The sequence below is a fragment of the Myotis myotis genome, unplaced genomic scaffold (genome assembly GCF_014108235.1).
Source record: "Myotis myotis isolate mMyoMyo1 unplaced genomic scaffold, mMyoMyo1.p scaffold_m19_p_12, whole genome shotgun sequence".
NCBI classification, from domain to species: domain Eukaryota; kingdom Metazoa; phylum Chordata; class Mammalia; order Chiroptera; family Vespertilionidae; genus Myotis; species Myotis myotis.
Genome location: NW_023416316.1, coordinates 36,168,685 through 36,194,604, shown reverse-complemented (window position 1 = coordinate 36,194,604; position 25,920 = coordinate 36,168,685). Strand labels below are relative to the sequence as shown.

General features: G+C 38.4%; 1 protein-coding gene and 1 non-coding gene across 2 annotated transcripts in view; one reads left to right on the top strand and one right to left on the bottom strand.

Annotated features, from left to right (window-relative positions):
* GNAQ (G protein subunit alpha q) overlaps positions 1-25,920 on the bottom strand; it is a 263,117-nt gene that overhangs the window by 64,745 nt on the left and 172,452 nt on the right. Inside the window, exon 3 of the mRNA XM_036330776.1 lies at positions 10,042-10,196. Within this exon, the coding sequence (XP_036186669.1) occupies positions 10,042-10,196 (155 nt within the window). The remainder of the gene's footprint in view (positions 1-10,041; positions 10,197-25,920) is intronic.
* On the top strand, positions 22,906-23,026 carry LOC118667795. The gene has a single exon (XR_004971387.1). It is a non-coding gene; the product is annotated as a small nucleolar RNA SNORA61 (small nucleolar RNA).

The window sequence follows — 25,920 nt, the reverse complement described above, 5'->3', positions numbered from 1 at the left end:
ACTAGAAGGGTAATTTAAATCTAAACCAAAAATAACATAGAAATTAGAAATTCAAGTGTTTTGTGTGTTTTTTAATGAAGGCAACATGAATAAAATATAGAGATAATTTGGCAAGTAATCTATATCACATTACAGCTAGGGGTGAAAAAATAATAATAAAAGTTACAGACATGCAACTTTCAGCAATTATATCAAAAGAGGGAAAGTGCCTATGGGTGGTAAGTGGAAAAAGAAATCTCTGACATTTAGTATCAATCCAACCATAGTAAGATAATGAAAACAGCATCTCGGGGCATTCATGTAGCATGCTATGTTGCATTCTTCAACTCCTATAAAAATATTTTTAACAGATCTGCAGTTTAAGTCAGACATTAAGATGAAGTTCTGGCACTGAAAATGACTCTGGTAGAACTGCACATTTTTAATTATTGAAAAGAAGGTTAGAAAAACTAGGTCAACTTCATTAAAAAAATTAAGAAGACCTCATTGTAACAGGAACAGTCCAGGGGGATTTGAAAGCTAGATCATGCTATGAGATCTTATTTGACACTGTCAAAAGCAGAGGAAGCTAAGGAGAAACCAGAAACACAGGTTATTGAACAGTTGCTATGTGACCACAGGATTCAAAGGGAAACAAAATAAAAAGAAATTTTCAAAGTGAACTTAAAAAAGATAGGACTTAAAGTAACAGTTCTGCAAAACTGCCATCCTGAGGGAAGAGTCAAGTACAGGTTTTGGTACTAAGTCTCTCCCTCATCTGGCAGATCCCAGGGCTGAAATGAGCCTGCCAGGCTGGTTAGCTGCACGGGATTACACATTACGCAAACATGTCCATCTCCACAGAGCTCATTCCGTGGAAGGCAAATCAACTTTCCTTTTTAACACCTGGCACATATGACAAGCATTCAAAGAGGTGCAGCATTTAATACAGGTATTTTGTTCAAAAGAAGTTATTTGTTTTCAATACAAAATTCCAGGTTTAAAACAAAGATTACTCAATGGTAACAGGTAGGTGACAATCCCACAGTTCATGAAAACTACACAAGGAACAATATTCTGTGGGATAAAAGAGAAGACTAAGAGATCATGCATTTCAATTTTCCTTTGCCAAAAAACTAAGCTAATCCAGAGATTTTTAAAATATATATATTTTTATTGATTTCAGAGAGGAAGGGAGAGGAGAGGGAGAGATAGAAACATCGACCAGAACGTGACCTCCTGGTCCATACATAGGTTGACACTCAATCAATGAGCCACACTGGCCAGGCCAGAAAAATCCAGAGTTTAAGAACTAAATTAAGTATCCCATAAGACAGTGGTTCTCAACCTTGGCTTCACATTAGAATCACCTGGGAATCTTTTTAAAATCCTGATTTCTGGGCCTCATCCTCAGGAACGTCTATTTCTTTGTTACTAATGTTGTGGCCCCACCCCATAACAAAGAAACAGAATTTCTGGAGGATGAGGCCCAGAAATCAGGATTTTAAAAAGATTCCCAGGTGATTCTAATGTGCAGCCAAGGTTGAGAACCACTGCCATAAGAAGATCCTATCACTACATTTGGTAAATAGTTTCAGTATCTTATGACTCTTATATATGGACTAGAGGCCCGATGCATGAAATTCATGCAAGAGTAGGCCTTCCTTCCCCGGGCTGCCAGCACCGGCTTCGCTCTGGCACCTGGGACCCAGGCTTCCCTCTGGCTGCTGGCAGGCACCCAGGACGCAGGCTTCCCTTGTAGCCCCGGCTTTGTCTGAAAGGTCATCTGGTCTAATTAGCATATTACTAATAGCTTTAGTATTATAGATAATTGATCCAAATGTCTAAAAGAGACTAGTGTCAAATGGGGAATGAGCTGAACAACTAAGTGTCAGGTGGATGCCAGGGCCAGGCCTGGGTCACAGAGACAGATTCTTAGGTCTATTGCTCAAACAAATAAATTGGCCTTGTAACTGAAAAATAAAACAAAACACAACATTGAGAGAGAGAGCAAGATAGACAGATGGTTGGATGGACGGTGGAAGGATGAGAAGATAAATAGATAAGGGGAAAAGAAGAGCCTTTTTCAATGTGCCTATTTGGCTCTGTTAATTTATTCATCTTTTATATGATAACTTTCAAAGATTTTGAATAATTTTGACACCATTTTTATATTTCTAAAACATCAAAAACAACACCAGAGACTGCTTTTTATTCTAGTCTGCCTGTCTTGAAATGCAATGGCAGTATTTAATTCAGTAAATTTACACATATTTATTGAAAATCTGTTATAAGTTAAATTCGAATGCACTTGTATGTGTTGGGGGTTGGCACAGAGAGTTGGTACAAAATACTTAAATATATATATGTATATATGTGTGTGTGTATATATATATTTTTTCTTTGCCTTTGGGGCATCAGGCTACCTGGGAAGCAAAGATAGCACAGATGAATCAATTAAGAAATAATTAAGTGCCAAACTGTGAGCTGCTAACTGTGAGTGCAATAAGAAAGGAGAGATGATTATGAACTGTAGTCACTAGGGAACAGTGTAGAGAAGAAGTGGGGGATGAGTTACACCATGCAGACAAGAAGTGAAAAGAAGGATGAGAAAAAATTTGAGCAAAGACAAAATTTACTTATTCTTTTATTACTTACTCATTTGACAACTTTCACGGAAAGCCTATACTGAAAGCTAGGCACTGTGGTTACAACTGAGTGGGAAACACACACACACACACACACACACACACACACACACACACGACGTGAGTCCTGTCCTCAAGGAGCTTATATTCAATGGAGATAAAAATGCTATAAAAAACCATGATATAATGCAAATACCATGTGGGTCATAACAGAGGTTCCAGTGATTGTAGCCAAGAGCCAGCCGTGAACAAAAGGTTGCTGATGAAAGCAGCTCTCTCCTGGTCATGTGACCTTAACTTGGATACTGATTCAGTAAGAAGTTTCATTTTGACAAGGACTATGAGATCTGAGGAGCTGGTCATACTAACTAACCTTATTAAACTAATTATAGTTAAATTCAATTCATAACTTTAAATCTAGAAGCCATAGTGATAATGAAGAAGAACATCCGGGTAGGCCAATCAGAGTTCAAAGGCTATTTGGTAGGCAGGGAGTAAGAATAAAGGAACTTGAATGAACTTAGAATGATAAGAAGTTCCTGGGCTCACCTGTGATCACAGGTGGGTTGTCTTCTATTCAATTCTCGTTCTATTAGGCCCCTGAACAAAAGTCAGTCAGTCCTCACTTTTGGTTCAGTTGATTAAATCCTGTCACATTCTCCTTAACTGCAACAAGCACTACACAGAGTCAAAAACCAAGACACATGAGATGAAATCCTTGCTCTCAGAGCCAAATCGACTCAATGAACATTTCTGGTCATTTATATCATTGTTAGTACCAGACATTCTTTGCGCAGCATTTAGAGATACTGACAGTCCAGAGCAGTGGTTCTCAACCTTGGCTGCACATTAGAATCACCTGGGAATCTTTTAAAAATCCTGATTTCTGGGCCTCATCCTCCGGAAATTCTGTTTCTTTGTTATGGGGTGGGGCCACAACATTAGTAACAAAGAAACAATTTCCAGAGGATGAGGCCCAGAAATCAGGATTTTAAAAAGATTCCCAGGTGATTCTAAGGTGCAGCCAAGGTTGAAAACCACTGCTCTAGAGCTTTCTGATATTCACTTCCTATCAAAAGTTTTGTTGTGCAAAGCAATATTTATGGAGTATTGCCGAAGAAATGCAGGCAACCCATTCTCTCAGTATTCTGAAATTTATCTCTGAGTTAACTCAGAACATGAGTCCTGAGCCAGGTTCTATCTAAATGACTGAAGAAGAAGCATAGTACTAGTTGCACTTTAACATTCAATCTTCTTCTTTAGGAGAGAGCTCACAATTTTTTAAATCAGATAGTAAATATTTTAGGCTTTGTGGGCCATTAAGCAACTGTTCAACTCTTCTGTTGGGTGCAAACCCAGCTATAGACAATACACAATACAGAAATAAATGAGCTTGGCTGTGTTCCAATAAAACTTTACTTATAAGAACCCACAGCAGGTTGAATTTGAGCTTCAGGTTTGCCAATCCCTATTCCATAGTAACAGAACCCTGGTTTCTGTTGGATACAAAATCATCCTGAGTAGACAATGGAAAGGAATGTATGGAAGAAGTCAAACTACTGAAGGTGCAACTGCAAAAATGTGAGCAAGCAGCAAACTGACAAAGTGAAGTGTGTCCCCCCATACCCACTGTGCCCTTTAGGCAGAGAGAATGGATGGGCACACAGGTGCCAATGCAAGCCCTTTCCCAACTAGGCTCTATTATGAAGGTTAGAAAGTGGCTAAGCATAACTCAGCTGTATCTTACCATCTCTAACAGCTCTAAGCATTCTGAAAAAGGAATAATTAAGACCTTAGAATCATCTGAGTTCACTGTGGAAGACAAATACAGGGGTTTTTGGCTCATTAGATAACAAAACAAAAACAAAAATAAAATGAATATGTCACTTAAGTGAAAAAAATGAGAATGCCATGCTATTATTATCATCCTTTAGAAAAGAGCAAACATATTCAAGATCATTGCCCACTTCTGAGTTAAGATAACAGTTTTAGTTATTTAACCACGCAGAGAATGATTTCTCTGTCCATTGCATTTCCAGGTAAATTTGGGGGACCAGGGTTTCACCTGCCTGCACAAGATAATGGTTACTCAGGCAGCCCACTGCCATGGATTCAAAGGCCTTCTGAATTTAGAGATGAATTTTCAGATGTCAGATTTCAGGCTTTTGGCAAAAGACTACTCTGTTGGTGTACACCTTACGAATTCAAATCATTTCTATTTTCTAATCTCGCTTTACTTAAGTCCTCTCCATGGAGTTTAGTAGATCAGACACCTATTTCTGAGGCAAGTCAATGGCCCAGAGATGACAGGGAATTCAACCACTGGACCCTGACTCAATGTTTTCACCCTATAGTTGTCTACCTCCAAAAGCCTGAAATAGGCTTACACTTCTTTCTTATCATCAGATTGAGAGCAAAGTCAGGATGGCTGCAAGAGACAGCCATCATACTAGTACCCTGGAGTTGAAGTATATGGCTCATCTTTCAGGAACATTTTAGCAAGATACCTCTTCAAGAAGGATTTGGCCCTAAATCTGGTGGATGTGCTAACCTATCTCTGAAATTACTTTTTCATTTAAATTTAATATTCAAATTATTTGTGAATTTAAAAATTAAGTTAAAAATCTAAGCATGGAGTTGGAAGTAAACTCCAATGCTGACTTAGGTCCCAAAGCCAATTTATTTATGTATGTTGGATTTATGGGCTCCAGAGCATGTGGAAATTTCAGGAAGGTGACTGATCTGACCCATAGATACAGAGAACAGACTGATGGTTGCCAGAGGGAAGGGGGATGGAGGACTGGGTGAAAAAAGTGAAAGGACTAAGAAGTAAAGTTTGGTAGTTGCAAAATACTCATGGGGATGTAAAGTGCAGCATAGGGAATATAGTCAATAATATTCTAATATCTATGCATGGTGCCAGTTGGGTACTTGAAATTTCAGGGGGAGCACTTTGTAAAGTATATGATTGTCCAACCACTATGCTGTACACCTAAAACAAATAGAATAATATTTAATGTAAACTGTAATTGAAAAAAAATTTTAAAGAAAATGTCTGATCTACTCAATTCCTTGGGGGGACTTCAGTAAAGTAAGATTAGGAATGATCTGATTTCATAAGCTGTACACAGACTGAGTAGTCTTTTGCCAAAAGCCTGCAGAATAAGGACTTTTCTCACTATGTGCCAATGTGATTGAAGTTTGTGTTCTTTGGCTAATGTGAGGGAGCTTTTGGTACTGTAGGCAGTGAACTCATTTGACCCAATGTCTCAGTATATTAAAGCAGGTGGTAAACCCTAGAAAAAAAAGTAAACCTGCAGCCATCTGTTTATTGTGCTCTTTATCTAAAGCTATTCAGAGCCCTCAGGCTTTTTTAAAAATCAATAATAATAAAAAAAAGAATTTGTGAAAAATCTTCAGCATTTTAGAATGCTTTTATTCTTGCTTCAAAGAGAATTGGAAGAATGCACCAAATGAAAGCCAACTTATCCCAAACTGATTATCCATCATCTGGAATTTCTCATCTCCTTGTTTCTACCAGTGCTGCCTGTCCTTTGAGCCATCTGATTGCCTGTTATGATCAGCAAGTTGGCTAATCAAAGTAGAAAAAGGGAAGCTCATATCATTTCATCGTGTCCTTCTTACTGGCTTTATTTTGACTTCAGCAAAAAGTTATTGTATGCAGTGCAGAGGGGAGTGATTAGGAGTGTATGCTAAAATAAAGAAATAATATTTTGAAACTATCTGTGACTCAGAACATCATCCATGTTGTACGAATAATTGATGCCCTGTTAAAAACATGTTTAAGTTTTCTGGATGATAATTAAAACCCTGTTAGGTCTGTTTTTCAAAAAATTCTATATAATTTTCCTTGACTTTATACTTATGAGATTAACTATGGGCAACACTGATAAAGATTAATAAATAATGTGTACCTTTCATGGTAAATGACTTACCTAATCATATCTATCTATCTATCTATCTATCTATCTATCTATCTATCTATCTCCCTTCCATCTATCCATCCTCTGTGAGGCTATATTTCACAGTACTTAAAAACTTGGTGTTTAGAGGCAAAAAATCTAAATTCGATTCCTACTCCTATCACTTACTAATTGTGTGACCTTGAACAAGTTACTCAACCTCTCTGAGACCCCCTCTGTTTGATGGGGATGATAAGAAATATCTACCACTTTGGGTGGCTTTGAGAATTAAATGAAATAATGCATTTAAATGACTAAGCACAGAGTCTAACATATAATGAGTGTTCAGCAAGTAGTAGCTACCGTTGCTTTTGATAATAGAGCTTTCAGATTCCAGACCTTCAAAAACATCAAGACAAAAAGACTTGAATTGAATGCCTTCAGCTCTTAAACCTCTTAGTTCATTTATTAGTACAGTGGCTATGGAAAGACAGTGCCTACCTACATCATGGTCATCGAAATAGTGGAAAAGTACCCATCTATTATTTTATAGAACAGTCATTTGTGAAGGCCAAACATGAGAAGTTATTGATAGGCACTGAGGGAAGGAAACGGACCTCAGTAAACATGATAACACACAAAAAAGATATGTACAAAATGTTAAGATAGATGGCATAGTGCAGGAGTGGGGAACGTCTGCTATATAAGGCCCATGAAACCATTTAGTCTGGCCCTGTCAAGGCATTCGGGGTGAATTAATTAAATATTTGACCAAATATAGCAAGCTAATTTTTAAGTTTGGTCATTTTATAGGCCCTCGAATGATGTTATAAATACAGTGGGGTCTTGACTTACGAGTGTCCCGACTAACGAGTTTTTTGAGATACCAGCTGTCTCTTGGCCGATTTTTTGCATTGAGTTGATAGAGTAATTTGAGTTAACGAGCTCCTTAAGGAGCTCCTTAAAAAGCTCGGTCTCGCTTAAGTCAAGGCCCCACTGTATCCAAATAGCCCTTGGCAGAAAAAAGGTTCCTCACCCCATCTATGTAGTCCATGTAACAAATGAGTGTAACAGAAATGATTGAAACATATACCTTTCAGTAGAAAATGAATATCAGGATAATCAAAGAGCACCATTTGAGGAGAAGACCTTTTACTTCACAGAAGAATGCCAATGTAGACCAACTGACAAAGGAGACAATCATTCTTTCACAAATGCTAATAGAACTACTAAATTAAGCAAGAATTATTCATTGGAATGAAAGCTATTAAGTAAAGAGTTGATGGAGAATTGAAGACTTATGGTGGCAGGAGGAAGAATATGACTTTATAATGGAAGGAGTCTGTGTCCTATACTGTGATGAACACTGCCTTCACCAATGATGGGCAAACCAGTGCACGACATCAGTTCTGCATTCTACTCAGAGGGCCTATCTCAGAAGGAGGTAAAACAGTTTGCTAAAAGGAAGCCCTAACCCTGGTAAGTACATACTTAATTAGACATTGGTGTTCTAATGCCCCAGATAGCAAGACTTTCTATAGGGTGAACAGATATGTGACAGGTAAAGGACAGAACAGAGGAAGAGGAGAAGAATAAAAGTAAAAAGGGTGAGAAATGATGAGAGATGGAAGATTTCTTCATAAAAATATACCTTCATAATGGAGGATTTATTATTAGTAAGGGCTAGGAGAGACACCACAAAGTAAGAGTTATAGGAGAATCAATAATGCGGGCGGAGGGGTAAATACACAAAGAGGAGAAAGCACAATGAACAGGAACAGAGAACAAGGGACAAAACAACAACAACCTGGGGAGAAGGATGCAATTTGAAATGGCAGAGGAAACAGAAGGACAAGAGGGGGCAGGAAGTAAAGAAAGACAGCTGGTCAAAGGTTGAGGGGGCAGAATTTGGAACAAACAAGGGCTGAATGCATCTTTTTCATCTCTGTGCTCAGAAACTTTTATGGTAGGAGCTCAGGAGAAAGCAAAAGAGGGAGGAAGAGAATGAGAGCGTGAGGGAGACGGATGAGGAGGGAAAGCAGGCGGTTAGAAGGCAGAGAGAAAGACGGGATAGGAAGAGTGACGTGAAGAAGGAAAAAGAAAATAAGGAATGGGTAAAGCACACATTTCAGAAGCACACGAGGGAGTTAATATAGATAAAATATGATTGACACATTCAGTACTCATGAACATTCTATGCCCCATTCCAGAATTGTGTAATTCAAATTTACTTTAAGAATACCAGAACTATTTTGACCAGGCAACATTTCTGTGGCTTAACTGAATCATAACTTATCTTATACAAATGCCTGGAAGTAGGGTAAAAGCTTGACCAACTTTATAGAAAAAACAAAGTTGACTAGCTCTTGGATCCCCTCTGCACTACTGAGTGAGCCAATCAGCCTACAGGCTCCTTATCCCCCCATTTCATCATATAAACTGACCTGAAGCAGCTGCATATTTTCCACTCATTCTTCTGTCTGCCCAGCACCAACACAAGAGGCAAATGCTGGTTCACGTAATTAATGTAGACAGAAAGCTGGCTACATACCACCAAAAAATCCATTTTTCAGGCGCCTGATTATCTAGATTGCTGACTGCATTGATTACATTAATCCAATGATGGCCAAGTCTTGACTTTCTTTCAGTTAGGCCAGATTTCATCTAGAGAACTCACAGATCTCTCTAGGATGCAAATCTCTCCCAGGACACGTGATTTTGATTGACAGCTCACAAAATAACTTTGGCATGCATGCAAAATTAGACTCACATGCAATTTTCATGCAGAGATAAACCTATCCATCAACATAATTTTGGCTCCAAGAAATCAGTCAAGGTTCTGTGTCTGGAACCTAAGAATTAGGGAGTCTGATGCTTTAGAAGCCATATTCAAACGTACTCATTTGCAGTTCTTTTTTTTTTAAAATATATTTTATTGATTTTTTTACAGAGAGGAAGGGAGAAGGATAAAGAGTTAGAAACATCGATGAGAGAGAACATCGATCAACCGCCTCCTGCACATCTCCTACTGGGGATGTGCCCGCAACCCAGGTACATGCCCTTGACCGGAATCGAACCTGGGACCTTTCAGTCCGCAGGCCGACGCTCTATCCACTGAGCCAAACCAGTTTTGGCTCATTTGCAGTTCTTACTGTGTATCAGTGTTTTCTAGCACATAAATAAGATTATAAGTTTGTATTTGAAATTACAAATATTATAAGATTTCAAATTACAATGGAGTTTGTGTTTGAGAATCACTGGTTTGAAATTTTGGGGAAGAGATGGGTTGGTGAACTCAGATTCCTAGAGTCTTCGGTTGATTTTTCAAACAGAAAATAGTAAAAGAAACACTTTCCCTAACTCTCATGCCAATTCCTTATAAGTTGGTCACAAGTTTAATCCGACACTCTACGCAAAGAACAGAACACAGAAGTTATCACTGTGGAGCACCTGCACGTGAAAGTAAAGAGAAAACCTGGGTGAATACTCACTATTTGGTTGAGTCAGATAACTGATATTCTCGTCGTCTATCATAGCATTCCTGGATTCCAGGATCATTCCATAAACTCTTTATTGCATCTACGTAGGGATTCTCAAAAGCAGACACCTTCTCCACATCAACTTCTCGAACTAATTGTGCATGAGCCTGTTTTAAAAACAAAACAAAACAGCAGTTTTAGTCTCCTTTCCATCATTGAACATTGCCTTTGGTTCACATGTTACAATGAATACATTGAAGTTTTCCTTCATATACTGGTTTTCAAACTGGTTTATAATAAAGTAATGCTGCTGCTTCTTTTTTTTTCTGAGAGAGCCCAGTCCTAAATCTCTCCCTGGAGAGTAAACCTTGAGGCTCCTTAGAGATGACTAAAGGAAAGCAGGGTGCTAGGATCTCATCAGAATGATGAGGATGTCATGTGACACACACAACTGGTTTTAGGTGATAATCATATTCCGAACGCAAGTAATATCATTAAAGGGAAAAAGGGAATTATCTCCTCTATAGTTTATTATAATCAAACACAGGATACCCCCAGACCATGGGTGTTGCATTTACATCTGAGCAGAAACTCAACCAGTCTCTTCAACTAGTCAGGACTAGTTTCCCTAATTTACAGAGTATAAAACCACTAGAACAACAGTTAATAGCAATGGCTTAATTTGAAAAACAGAAACCATTCTCTCTCCATTCCCACATACCCCAACCTCTAAAACATTTATTCTAAAACATCTATTTTATATCTGCTTTACCTACGTTATCAGATTGAGGACCCTATTCGATTTTTCAACAAAGAAAAAGGACTTTGTTATTTCATTATACAACATTAAGCAGGAAATAGGTAAGGAGATTTAAAATATTTTTTCCATAAGATTAAAATAAAAATATGCAAATTATATATACATAAATATTTAAATAAACAAATAAAATAACTAATTACCTTGGAAGCTGAAGGCAGATGACTGATAAGTTATTCAGTCTTGATTTTGTACAAAAATACAAACTTCTGAACTAGGTTAGTGAGTGGCTATCATGTGCACATGATGACCCAGTTATTCATTTCATAGAGTTATTAAGTAGATAGAACAGTAATAAATTTAAATCATGTCAGGTCCTATCTAGCTCCCAACCTTTACCTTCTTTCTCTGTCCATATGTGAAAAGAGCCCCATGTCATTAGACTAATCTTAACTTTAATCGAGTTTTAAGAAGCCCAACATGCTAAGGACTGAAGAAACCACCTTTCTTGCTAGTTCTGCTCTGACCTTGATAGTCAGATCCAGTAATGGAGAAGTCCAGTTCCACACGGGACGTCACTCTTAGAAAACAGATCCCTGTAGTTGCTTTCTGTACCTAATCCCTATCCAGGCCATCTGCCTTGCTATCCCTCCAGCGGTCCTGCCAGCCTGGAGTCCTGTTCCTGAGTCCCACTCCAGGTGCATCCACCTCAATCATAGTTCCTCACAAGATTAACTCTTTGAAAACAATCGTCACTGGTGACCCAATGAATCCACAATGATCCACAATGCGGTGCTTCACATGGCTTTGGAGCACTTGTTTGTCTGTGCTAGACCCATCTTCTCTGCCTTCGGCCTGCTCAATTAAACCTCCTCCAAGCATAAAACACTGGAAGTGGGGGCCTCCCCCACCCTGCCCAATAGGTATGTAAGAATGTTAAGTTTCAACCCTTGCTTTTCTGCCCTTGTTCACTGAATACGAGCTCTAGCTCTTTGTGTCCGGAGATATGATAGTGATTACCCTTGCTATAATCCTAAATTAGACTCACCATCACTACATCTGCATTCCAGGGTTTTCTGGGGATTCAGTGGATCTCAGAGGGCCACTGGGGGAAGAAGCATGGATATATAGGATGGTTTCCAACCTGATATACTCTCAAGACGGGGTTTTGAATCTGACTGCTTCTTCATGTGGCCCCAATGTTATTCCTGGTGGGGAACATACTGCCCCATTAGCCTCATGTGGCTTTGTATTGTGTTACAACACTGTAGGGTCAGTGGTTCTCCAAAGGTGATCCACACACCAGCAGCAGCACCTGGGGATTTGGTAGAAATGCAAATCCTCTTATCCCAACTCAAACCTTTTGAATTAGAAGCTCTAGGAATGAGGCTGGGCCACAGAATTGCTATGGGAAACTAGGAGAAAAGGCCCACAAAGGTCTCTCCAAAGCAGGAGTCATTAACAAGTGTTCATAAGGCTAAGAAGCCATGGGAATAAGTAAAACAGGGTAGGTATATGCAATAGGGAGTGATGAGGACTGTGGCACACTGGGAAATACACACACTAATTAAAAAGGGTGGCTGCTATTTAGCTCCAACCAGTTGCTGCCATTGGAAATGTAGGTTCACTGTTTCCAGAAGTTCCAATTTTCCAAGGGAAGCTAAAATGTAGATTTTTCTGTGAAATATTTCTAATTTTAAATCTCAGCAACCCTAGAAAAGATAAAGCATATCTGTGCCCATTGGAGGTCAGTCATTTGTTGCATTTGTTCTAAAAGATCCTTTCCCATTTGCTTCCTTAATAAGCTGGACCAATAACACGATGCCCTGCGTAGAACCTAGAAAGTGGTAACTGGCCACTGGTTAACACATGCTAAAAAATAAGGAATTTCCAGAACCTTCCTACAATAATATTTAGACAAACTATTATACTATCCATAGGGATAAAAGGTTGAGACCTCTCTGTGAATTGGCTAATAGCTACATGGTGACATAGGTTAATGTAGGCAGTATTTAAAATGAATTTGATACTCACTACACTGGGCCAGCCATGACATTTGGAAGGAGTTTTGTTTCTGTTTCTAGAGAGGTTAGCTTCTGCCAGAGAAAACAGTTTCAACATACCAGACACTTTTCACCATTATGATTAACTGTCTACTGGACCCCAGTGAGATGCTGGGTAATATAGCATCAGGGAATTAGACGTAGTCTCCATGGGGGGAACCATCCATATAGATGGCAACCAAACAAAACACAGGATTATATGATCCAGGAGTAGGAGCAAGAGGGAATTCTTGCATGTCCACCCTTAATTTCAGTTGACTGTAAGGGTATTAACTAAAGACAACATTCTCAACAGTGTATTGTAACTTTCCACTGAGCGCCTGCTCCTGCAAAGTGAGACTACTTTCTCATGCCAGAAAACGCCTGTAGTTTCCTATCATGGTCTAGCTTGCTTGCTTTTTCTCACATCTGCAATGTCTCCCTTCTTCCTTTCTGTACTTTCTTTAGCTTTTGTTCTGGGGCTATGTCACGTGCCATCTCTCTGATATTTCTCCTCTCCTCCCAAAATGTGGTCTTTGCGTCCTTTGAACAATGGGACTTTTACATTTTACTTTGTGTGAATTGTTAACGTCTTGCCTTATCCCTGTTGTAGACTATATGTTGAAAAGGGGGCTGCAGCTTAATGACTCTAATTTTCGGGGGGGACCCAACACAGAATAATAAGCAAACAAATATTTGTCTAACTTAACAGCATTTAAAGATGCATATAAATACAATGCCAAGTGCTACAAGTCCTACAATGGAGGAAATTTTCTGTCCATTACCTATTCTCACAGCACTACATAATCTTTAACAGTAGCTAGCGTACAAGTATTTGTATATTTGCTAACATCTTCCCCCACGATCACAGTATAAGTTCCAAAACAAGCTCAACATTGCAGTATCAGAGCCTAGCAGAGTGCCTGCCACCTGGTAGATACTCAATAAACATTTGCTGAATGCAAGGAAGGAAAAGTAGAAATTATATTAAACTGGAAATCAGTATATCTAACTTCCAGTCCTGGCTTTATCTCTAACATTATCTCTAACCCTTGGGAGAAATTACTTTACATCTTTATAACTTCATATTTTTCTTGTCCATAAGATGATACAGCTGGAGTAAATTATAAGCCTCATCTAGCCATAAACTGTATAATTATAAATATATAATAAATACATCTACAATGCACAGAGGACCAAAGGGTTATGACACTGTCTCTCCAGGATCACATAATATCATTTGTTAAAATAAGACTTCGTTATTTCCAACAGTACCTAACAACATAGGGCAAATCATAGTTAAGTCTGCACATGAGCAATGCCACATGTGGACTGAGCAAGTAGAACTCAACATGGACAAAGGAGGTCAAACAGGGTGTCAGAGAGAAGACAGGGTTTGTCTGGCAGGTGGAGAAGAAGATGCATGACATTTCCAAGGAGGAGGGAGACATGGACAAAGGTTCACTGGACTCTGGGGGAAAAACAGTCTAGTGAGGAGTTTCATGCTGACTATTAATTCAAATTAATCTCCACAGTGAAAGTTATAATATGAACAAGATCAGCTATGAGCAATAACCTGAGGTCAATCTCCAGCATCCATGAAAGTATATCTCCTGCAATAGCACAAAGATCACCATGTTGCCTTCATCCAGGTCAGAATTTCTAAGTCATTTTTACTGCCTCCCAAGCTTCATTCCATCCTTGCTGTTTTGGAAAATGACATTCAAATATAATCAACTGTAATTTGTGTTTATGTAAGAGCTTTCAACTGACGTTCTCTAAGTTGTTTAAAGTATGACAGCATTTTACAAAATACAGAATTTTAAAACTGCCTATATACATGACACCAATGGAAGTTCAATCCTTTCACTTTTTTGGTAGAATATATTCTGTATGTGGAAAGAATGTTCTTCAGCATGCTAGAGTAAAAAGATAAATTAGACCCTTTTCTATTTGTCCAAATGTCAAATGTGAATAGTAATAAAAAACACAAGTAATTATGTGAAATTAAACAATTACTAATAAAAAAGCTATGATGAAAAGAAGTAATTTCTAATAATATTATGAATAGCAAATCAATTACAATTGACTACCCTTTTTATTTTGAACATTGTGCAGAGAAAAGCAAAACAGATATGAATGAAATCATATAAACAAAATATAATTCAATTTCATTTTGTTAAAATTGAGCACACTAAATGAAAATATTTAATGGTGAATGCTAGCTTTCAGAATTCTTAGCAAGCTGGTAGCAAGCCTTAGAGGGAACATTGTAAGAACTAATAGCTACTCTTAGAAACTGGCAGAATTCTAGGGAAAGACCACATGGAAACCGCAAGATGTGCCAATGTGGTAATGTCTTGTTTTAGGGATTCGGTGGTCATGAAATTCAGGTAAATCTTAGACGTGTTGATGTTTCCATGGTTGCTTAGGCAAAGGGAAGGAAGAACTGAGTTCCCACCATAGTGGGTCTTACTCTGCCCATAGAAGGCCAAGCCTTCAGATGAAACAAAAAGGATCTTATAGTCACTCTGGAAGGATTTTCAAAAACTCATTAACACCTCATAGTGGCTTGAGGCTGGAATGTCACACCTATTCCAGCTCCTATACTCCTGAAGTAGAAAAGCAAATGGTAACTTCCACATTTGTTGAAGCTCTCAGACACAAATATTCAGCTCCTTAGGCCTGCTCCGTCTGAAGGGATGCCCGATACACAGAGGACCTCTAAATTAGAAAAGTCTGAACCACTGTTGGAGTCCCTTTTAATTCTCAACTGAGGCTCACAACATCTCATTCTTTTTTCTTGGTACTTACTACTATTTTCATTTTGGCATTTGACTCTAGAGAAAATGCAGACCCCTAAAAAAACTGAGGGGAAAAACCCCAGGCTTTTTTCTTCTTCTTCTTCTGCTCAAAGAAAGTACAAAGTAAAAGGATAGAATATGGGATCAAATTGCTGTGTTATAATCCCACCTCTACCCTGTACAAATTTAGCATGACCTTGGGCAAGCTATTTAACATTTCTAAACCTCTGTTTCCTAATCTGTGAAATGGGGGGGTAATAACAGCACTTATCTTAGAGGTTTCAAGTACAGAATGCATGCACAACACTTAAAGGAGGAGCCTACCACCTAAAGCTACTAGTTATTTAAAAAGCAAAAGAAAAATCTATGGCTGGTGTGGCTCAGTTGGTTGGGCATCATGCACTGAAGGGGTCACCAGTTCGAATCCTGGACAGAGCACATGCCTGGATTTCAGGCTCAATCCCCAGTGGGGGGCATGCACGAGGCACCTCTCTCATCAATACTTCTCTCTCGCCCTTCCTCTCTCTATAAAAATCAATTTAAAAATATGTTTTAAAAAAGCAAAAGAAAAGGAAAACAGCACAGAAAACATAAACAATGATGTACACACCTATTAGTTTCTGTGACCTTGGGCAAGTCACCCAAACCTTAATTTGCTCAAATGTGAAGTGACATTCTGGAGGTCATACTGGATACAGGACCTCTGGCTCCTCAAATTTGCAAGCATTCTTTAGCTTAAACTTTCCTATGGAAAACTTGGATAAGAACTGTCCTTTCTTAGACCACCTCACAGTCTCTGACTGCATCACAATTTGAACAGTTGACCCTTCATAGGTGCATTATACACACAGGGACAGTTGATGTTTGTTCTTTTTTGTTTGTTTAATGAGCATTACTGCATAAATGACAAACAGCAGCAAAGTCCCACTGAGCAGCTACCAGCTGGATTCACATAGCAAGTGATTCATTCCCACAGAAGAGCCACGCCACACTTACAGTTCAACCCCTGGCTCAGCACAATTACAAATTACTACATGACATGGCCTTTTGGAGTCTCTGATGAAGACTGTAAGTCCTGTGTTTGGAATCCTTCAGACCAAGGAATCTGCTGATTGTCTTTTACTAAGCACCCATGTCCCTCTTCACCTGAAGACCATTGAATCTCTCAATGAGAAATCCAGAGAACCAGAGGAGAGAAGAGGAAGACGGAACAGTAGCTGAGATCAAACCAGGTTTCAATCATAACTGTCACATGCCAGCCCTGTGCCTTCACGCAGGTCACTCAACCTTCCCGAACCTCAGCTTCTTCATCTATAAAAGGGGGAAAATAGTATGCTGTACGGCTGTTAGGAAAATAAAAATGTTGGTAAAAATCCCCCAAAACAATATTATAATTATGAATTTTTGTTATCTCAAAATTACCATTACTACATGTTGATTATTTCAATAAATATTTGTCTACAGTGTGTCAGGCAGTGAATTAGACACTGATAAAGCAGAGAATTTATGTTAAATAAAATGTTCCAGGTAACAAAATATTAGATAAGAAAGTTTATCAAACTGTCACATATTATTCTAGGTTTATATTTATTACCCCACTATTAAATTTTCACTTTCATCATTAGATTTTATTTTTAATCTCCATTATGGCATTTGCAAGGCAATTAGTAACTATAAGGTGCATTGCCTTTCCCAAAAAACATTTGCTGAAGATATATTTCTCCCTTTGCTGTTACTTCACTATCGACTAGATTTCCTTATTCTAACATACAATGGATTCCTTCTTGGGAGAAGAAAACACTCTATTTTTCTGTTTAAAATATTCTTTTTCCTTAAAAGAACTCAATCTCTTTGTTGGCCCTACCACTATAATTGTTCATGTAAAATATCCTTCTATTTAGTTCTTTGCTTATCATTTTCCATCTTCATGTTTGTCTGCCATCTCATAATGATCAGTATGAATGACATGAAAGTCAAATGCTTGATGCAAAATGGCAAGCAGTTCCAAAGGGCCTGCAACTGATGTAATTACATGGTTCCATTACATAGAATCTTGCCCCCAGGTCTGTGAAATCTTGGGATGCCATATAACATTTTACACTATTTTTGAAATGTTCCTTATTACCTTCATGATTATGATGATAATATAATATGTAAATATATATAACAAATACTACAAAAAAAGTTTATTTTCAAAGAACTTATACAAAGTCACAGTGATAACGAAATTAGAAAAGGAGACTCTTTTAAAGATATGCCTATTCATTAAAATCCAAAATAATGAGGTCTACCTGTATGTTGCTATCAAACAATATTTGAGGAACATTAGTTACTTGGGATTTGAATGGCTGCTTATTTAAAAAACGGGTTCTAAAATAAAAATCTGGTAAATGTGGACAATGATAGCTATGCAAAGTTAAATAGATGTTTGTACTGCAGAACTCAGGACCTTTAATAAGGTAATGGTGCCAGGAATCCATGAGCACACGGTGGGGTTGGAGACATCACTGTATTTCTCAAACTTGTTTGACCATGGCAGCTTTCCCCGCTCGGATCAGTCCATGAGACTGGTCTTCTCGTGGATCACATTTTGAAAAACACTGACTAGAGACTAAGATTCCCAACAACAAATCAGGGGTTGATTTTACACAAATGAAACAATGAATTAACTGGCTCTTCCCCAACTCTGCCATCATAGGTAAATGCCTGCTTTATGGATTCATATCATCTTCCTTTTTGAGATCACATTTTACATGTGGTTCATTTCCTGATGACAATACGTCTCAGAAAAACTTAATCATTGAGCCCTTTGCAATGTCTGTGCTCCTCCAATCTTATTAACCAGAAGAGCATGCTGCTGCTAGCTTGGGGTTTTATTTTGTTTGACAACAGGAAAAAGAGATAAAGATGATTCCCCTGTTCAGCTTGGTAGATTTTTAAGCAAAGCCTGAAAAAATAAAAAGAGCAGGCTCCTTAATGAAGGGTGTCCCAGATGGTCTCAGGATTCCAAGTCCTGCACAGGGAATGTAATCTTTCTGGGGCATCCAAAGTGAAACCTGACCACCGCAGCTTCAGATCTTGTGTTTTGGGAGAAGTGAAAGTGAAAAGGGGTCTGGGTCTCCAAATCTCGCAGAAGGAAAGAAGTTTCTTAGACCACTTACTTAACTATCCCTTTAACTCAAAGAACAAGAAGTAGTTCCGATAGTAAGAATTTAAGAAGAAAGGACAGCAATGGCAAACTTGTCTTATAAAGAACAGTAATGAAACATTTAGAATCCAAGGAGTAAGATGGGAAGGGAAATAGGAGAACCCACGTCTCACTAGGCATTTTTGTTTTTCATAATTTAAAAGCATCTTGGGGGGAGTAAATGAGTCATATAATCAGTCAATCTGAGAAGGACCCAAATTTCAGAAAGATTACAGATAAGAATCAACTGGAGAAAGTTACTTGGACCAGTATGGAGAAACCTGCAACATCCTAGTGAAAGTATGATGCTAGATATTATAATCTAACACATGACACTTTTGAGTATGAAAATGGTTACTACAATTAAATTACTAAAAGCTAATGTTATATATCTTTGAGATATTTATTAACCAATCAGTTTATTACATTGGTATTATTAAAATGTTCTCAAATATAGACTTCGTCCTAAAAAGTAAAACTTTCATGTATCTGTATAAAGTAAAAGAAGAAAAGAAAAAAGAGCAGAGGAATTTTTCTTGGTACATTCATGTACTTTAGTCATGTTTTTAGCCATATCCGTTCCTAATATCCTGTCCCTGACAGTTTTCAGAAGACTGTTTTTAATTTAGAAATACCCTCTCTTTTAGGCACTGAAATGCCTGCGAAGCCTAGAACAAATTCTGCTAAGTGGAAAGTATTCTTAACTCTAATTTTTTAAAATGCAAATATGTAAATATTTCAGTTCAAGTATTTTCATAGGAACTATTTTTTTCTATCAGTTCATAATATTATTCTTTCACAGATACTTTTAGGAGATGGAACTCATGACTGGGAGATTATCGCAACTTGTTTGGACACAATTATGACTTATGTGTGAGTCATAACCAATTCCAAAAACATTTCTGCTCCAAAGGCTTTGTAATTTAATACATGTTCTATTTATCATGATACCATGCACCATCAAGAACTATATTCATATCATTATCACAAAATACTTTTATTTTCAACAGTTTTAAGAAAGCAAAAGCATTTACCATTGAATTTTGTGTGGTTGATGATATCACTATGGCTACAATGGTGATGTTAAATATCAACAATTTTGTACAAGTTACCTATTACTGTTTACTTTCTTGAGAAAGAAAATTCAGTATTTAATTTTTTGTTAAACATGCATTTTCAGGTTTGTTTGTTTTTAAAAGCTTTTTATGGCCAAAAGGATTTACTGCAAAATAAATACATGATCAGGAAATAAAGCAAATAATAATAGATTTATGCCAAACAATAAATAATAAAGCCATTGAAGCCAAAGCTTTCAGACCACTATGGCAAGAGTGTTCAGTGGGGATTTTCTTCATGCACCTAACAATATCCTGTTGATCCTGCTGAATGACTTTCTGGTGTCTTAGTGGACCTCACAGCCTATAGACAGAGCACAGCAAGATTGGCTAATAACATCAAATAGATAGCAAAGGCAACAGCACCCATCCTTCTCTACCACCCTAGAGGCTGCAAGGAGTTGACTGTCCCTAGTCACTCTTGTCTGAGTAGACTGTGTATTAGCAGTGAGTGCTCACATGCTGTCTTTGAAAGGGAGATACAGTTATACTGCATCTGGGAAGGATCTGAAAGAGAGCTGAAACATCTTTCCGATTTAACAAAGTGGTAACGTGAGAAATCTGTTCAACTGCCCTGGCAGAATCTGGAAATACAAAAATGAAAGTCTATCAGATCCATCCTGGATCTTTTTGGTGGAGCTGTTAATAAGAAAGCTTCACTGAAAAATTAAAAAAAAAACTGGAGCAAATGTTAAACTGGTGGGATGCTAGCACAACAGGTGTAAAACCGAAGTGTCTTGGGCAAACTAGGACTTAGGATCAACCTATGTCTGGGGAAGACTTGTGAGAGGGAAATTAATAATCCTAGAAGTTTGCTGACAGTCTACAGACCTACTTGTTCTAACACAAACGATTTTTTAATGGGGTCAACCTCTAAAACTGAAAGCTTTCTCATTAAACAATTTCCTATTTCTCTTGAAAAATGGAAGACCCAGCAACACTGTGCCCATACTCCACAGGACAAGACGCTGTAGCCATTAGGCTGCCACCTGCCTCTCACTATTGTCCATAAGAATGGGAGCATAATTCTTCATGGAAGTGAAGAATAGTGTGTGTCTTATAATGCCAAAACTAATTAACTCACTCACTAACTCATGAACTGGAAGAATAAAACCTGGCTGGCTTCACACTGCCTGCCTGGTGCTGAAGTAATCTGATTTTGCACCCCACTCCCTACCCCCAACTCCCTTTATAGCTTGGTTAATTCTTCTGTTCTTTGTGTGCATTCTGCATAAAAGGAATTGAGAATTACACTGAATAGGACTCTAACCAGTGGAAATTTTCTCAGCTTCCTGGTCAGAATCCATTAAAAAATAATGTGTACATGGGATCTTCCAATGTTTTCCCCTCCCCCAGTCCCTTAATTTACACCCTAGAGCTGTGGTTACACTTAACTTCAAATGTGTATGTTTTGAGTTCCAATCCACAAAAGAGACCTGACCCCGGCATGCGTTATCTACTAATGGTTCTACATGATCTGGGTTGTCAGGGGTCATGAGGTATAGTGCACAGTAGCTAAGGGCCTGTGACTTCACAGCCAAACACTGAGTTTTAACCATGCTTCCATATACTTGCTTGGTGCCTCTCCAAACCTCAGTTTCCTTTGTTCTAAATAGAGGTAATGTTACCTTTGTCACAGCATTTTGCAAAGCTTAAATGTGATATTATATAGAACAGAGCAGAGGAACAAGCAGTAAACAGAAGCAGCCTGAGTCTGTACTTCAGGTATGATCCAAGGGGAATGATGGGGAAATGTCCTCAGTGAATGAGCTCTTTGGGAGATTTCAACTTTTGGAAATCTGCTCCAAAAATACAAAATAGTTTCTATGATGCCTCCCAACCTGCTATATAGCACTACCAGTTTCATATCTTAAGGAAATGGTGTTCTAAACCAGCGGTTCTCAACCTGTGGGTAGCGACCCCTTTGGGAGTCGAACGACCCTTTCACAGGGGTCACCTAAGACCATCGGAAAACACATATATAATTACATATTGCTTTTGTGATTAATCACTATGTTTTAATTATGTTCAATTTGTAACAATGAAATTGGGGGTCACCACAACATGAGGAACTGTATTAAAGGGTCGCGGCATTAGGAAGGTTGAGAACCACTGTTCTAAACTCTTAAATTATGGGTCACTGGTGATTATTTTACAGTTACAATGGTTTTTCAACCAGAAGCATGTCAACTTTAAGTAACATGTAAATTGTTTTCTTCTCCACAAGAAAGCCCAAATCTCACTATACTGCATTCATCTTGATGTCATGTTTTCAAAACATGCAAAGATCACAACCCGATTAAAACCTTTTTGAAGACATCTTTTTAAAGATGTATATGAAGAATTTACTTGGGATTATATATCCAGACATACTCTTCTCCTTAAATTCTGATGAGCTACAATGAATAGCTACAGTGATTGGTGATGTAGCATGGATCATGAAATAAAACCAAACCAAATCCATCTCTATATAACTCAAAAGAACTTAGCAAACTGCATTGCTTTTTCAGGAAGATAAAAATGCATATTGCCTCTTTTATGTGTTCTTAGCTACATATCTATTTTTGAAAAGGTTTCATGTATGTTCTAAATTTAGCTCCTACTTCCTTTTTACTGTGCAATCGGAGCTACAGTCCATCTCTGATAACATGCTGATCTTTACTCCAAGGAACATATATGGAAACTGCCTCTCAGAAGGAAGATAACCTTTCACTAACCTCTTCTGTGCTTGTGGACAGTATGAGATGACCCTTTCTTCCTGTCCCCAGCTTCTATGGACATCATCTACATATATTTTAAGTAGTATTTTAAAATTCCCTTTACTTGGTGGGAGAAAATTTCATCCTTTCTAGAGCTTCACCATCTTTTATTAAACAGATCTCTTGCTAGGAAAATATAAGTAAGAGAAAGAAACATCTCTTTTTGGCTAAGGAAGAAGATGGAGTGGAGAGAAAACAAAAAGAAGGGGTGGACCCTCCGGTTCCCTTTCCCATCGGATCCGAACACCGATCTTGATGATCGTAAAAGGAAGGAAAGTAATACTGAAGCTGGCCTCACAGTGCTTGTAGTCTGTGAGCTAGTTTCAAACATCGTAAAAAAAAAAAAAAAAAAAAAGGAAGAATGAAAGAAAGAGAAAGAAAGAGAAGAGGTGGTATAGGGAATTGGTGTGTGGAATGAGGTTAAACACAATGGCACTCATACAGAGATTTCAGAATAGTTTATCTGGGTTAATTACCATTCTATGAAATGTTTTTCACTTTTTATTCTCCATTCATTAATATCAGACTTAAGAAAGGTAAATTATATAGTGATAAAAATTTGGGGGAATGAAGGGAAAATTTTAAGCAATATATTCAAAATTATAAGCAGAAACAACCTAAGTGCATAGCAGTAAATGTAACTGCCCAGAAGTTGTTGAAGGAAATCATTAGTCACATAGAGCAGTAGCCCCTAATTAAATTGCTAAGCAACAGAACTGGTGAAGAAAGTATGTATAGTGAAGCCTCAGTCTCCCAAGAATCCTATTCATTCTCCCATTTAAGCCTTTCCTTATATTCTTATCTTCTTGAAGCATTCACAGTGTTCATAAACCATTTGTTGAACATAGGGCATATATTACTGGCACTGCTATTTAACTGCTCCGTATGTGTACAGGGCAGCAATTTACAAAATATTTCTTATATTCTAGCACAATGCTAAGGCTACTTAATAAGTACTTCTGCAATAGAACATAACTGTCTACTTTCTAATATATTTCTCCAGAAATGTGATCTCACAAGACGGTGGATAAGAAGGAGTAACGACCAGCATTGGGCAGAGGAAGCAGTCCAGGAAGTTGGGAGGCCTGGCTGGGGCTCCTAGGCTCCTGGGCTAGGCTCCTAGCCTTTACTAGTTAAGTGTTGACCCCTGTAACTGAGTTATTGTTTTAGAGAATGCTGGTGATGCCTTGCTCTAATAATTACACACTCAAATATAAGTTGGGGTGAAATTAAAGTATTTAACCAGAGGTATGCATGGGCACTGGCCAAACAGCTCAGAGCAGGCTCTGGACTTGCCCTGCCACGCCTCACAGCAACCTTTTGGCTGCTGGGCCACATAGAAGCCAGGAGTGTCCCAGGGTAGAAGCAGGGATGCTGGGGTCACTCAAGGAACTTGAGGCAGTGGCTTTAAAATATTATAATTTAAAATTTTTAGTACTGGTACCGTATTAAAAATGGGTAAGAACTGAATAGCAACTCAGCCTATATGTAATATCTTTGAATCATAAATATGTTAATTTTATTCAAACGTTATTATTCTCATCTGATGGCACAGAACTGCTTACAGAGCTCGCAATAAAATGAAAATTGAAATTCCTACCACACTATTGATAATGTATCTTTTTTATTTCTCTTCTCCCCATACCTCTAATTCAACATTTTTTAACTCCTTGCCTTCTCCACAACAGCATTAGATTATTTTGCAATGAGAAGCCCAATCGTTGCTATGTTTCCTGCTTTGCTCAATAACTAAAACATCAAGTCCAAGAACAGACTTAACTCTTATCTTGGTTCTGTCGATGAGGAAAAGTGCTTTTGTTCACAATAAAATTCCCTGTGACCTGCTACAGCAATCATGGTCCTGTCCAGGAGCCTGTGGCCCCTCTGAACACAGCTGCATCTCAGGCAGGCCAGTAACTTGAGAGCCCAAGAGGATGATGCAGCAAACAGTGGGGAGGGTGGATGTAACCCTCTACTACAGTGGTTCTCAACCTTGGCTGCACATTAGAATCACCTGGGAATCTTTTTAAAATCCTGATTTCTGGGCCTCATCCTCCGTTTCTTTATTATGGGGTGGGGCCACAATATTAGTAACGAAGAAACAGAATTTCCAGAGGATGAGGCCCAGAAATCAGGATTTTAAAAAGATTCCCAGGTGATTCTAATGTGCAGCCAAGGTTGAGAACCACTGCTCTACTAAGTAGTAAGGTGTATTAGTGGTACCCGGTGTCATGTCCATACTTGGATGAACATTATAACCACCTGGGGGACTTTAAAAAGCTCTCCTGTCTGGGTCCCAACCTTGGAGATACTGATTTAATTGGTCTGGGAAGTGGCCCACGTTGCTCACGCTCCCTTGGTGGTCTCATGTACAGCCACAGTTGAGAGCAATGGTGGATACCTGTGGTCTCCAGCGTAGGGGACACATAACCCACCCACAGGGTGCAAAACAACCTGTCAAAACCTCTGTGTTTAACCTGAAAAGGAGATAGATAATACGTTTTAGCTGTATTTAAAGGATGGGAAAACGACGACACCCTCATGCATCTGACGGCCGTGGGTGGTGTCCAGGAGTCCTGAGGGAAAGGCAGGGCTCCTGAGAAATCCTTTCTCCATTCCTCTCAGTGTGTGGCTACACAGCTCCATTATGTGTCCCCAGTTGGTAATTCTCAGATGCGCTTATCGGAAAGAGTAGAATCCTGACAACAGTGTAGAATGAGAAGGGGAAGAGTCAGGGAAACACTGTGAGCCATGAGAGGGTTCCTAATGATGTGATGGCAAACCACTTACAAGAACTGTATGTTTTTCTTTTTCAAAATGACAAGTGTTTCAAATATACTGACCTTTTTTAATTTTTGCCATGACAAGGGGGTGGAGATATTTTTAAAAACATAAACACATTTAATCGATCTTGTCAAGGCCAGAGAGAGAAATCACTAGGGAACTTGTGCTGTGAAAAGAGCATTTTGAAAATGGGTATTTGGAAACGTTGCCATTGTGGTGTGGTCTGGCTGTCAAAACCAATGTAAGGTGTGACACTCGGAAGAAGAGAGCTATCACATGTATAAACTTTAAAAATGTGGGGGGAAATCTTTTCAAGAAAGAGTTACAGTGGGTTTTTAACCCACTCATTAAAGATGAATAATGTAACACCTTTCAACTAGTTTGAAAGAAGAGCTGGTGGAGATATCAGTGAAGATGGAAATTTACTAGCAAAATTTCAGTTA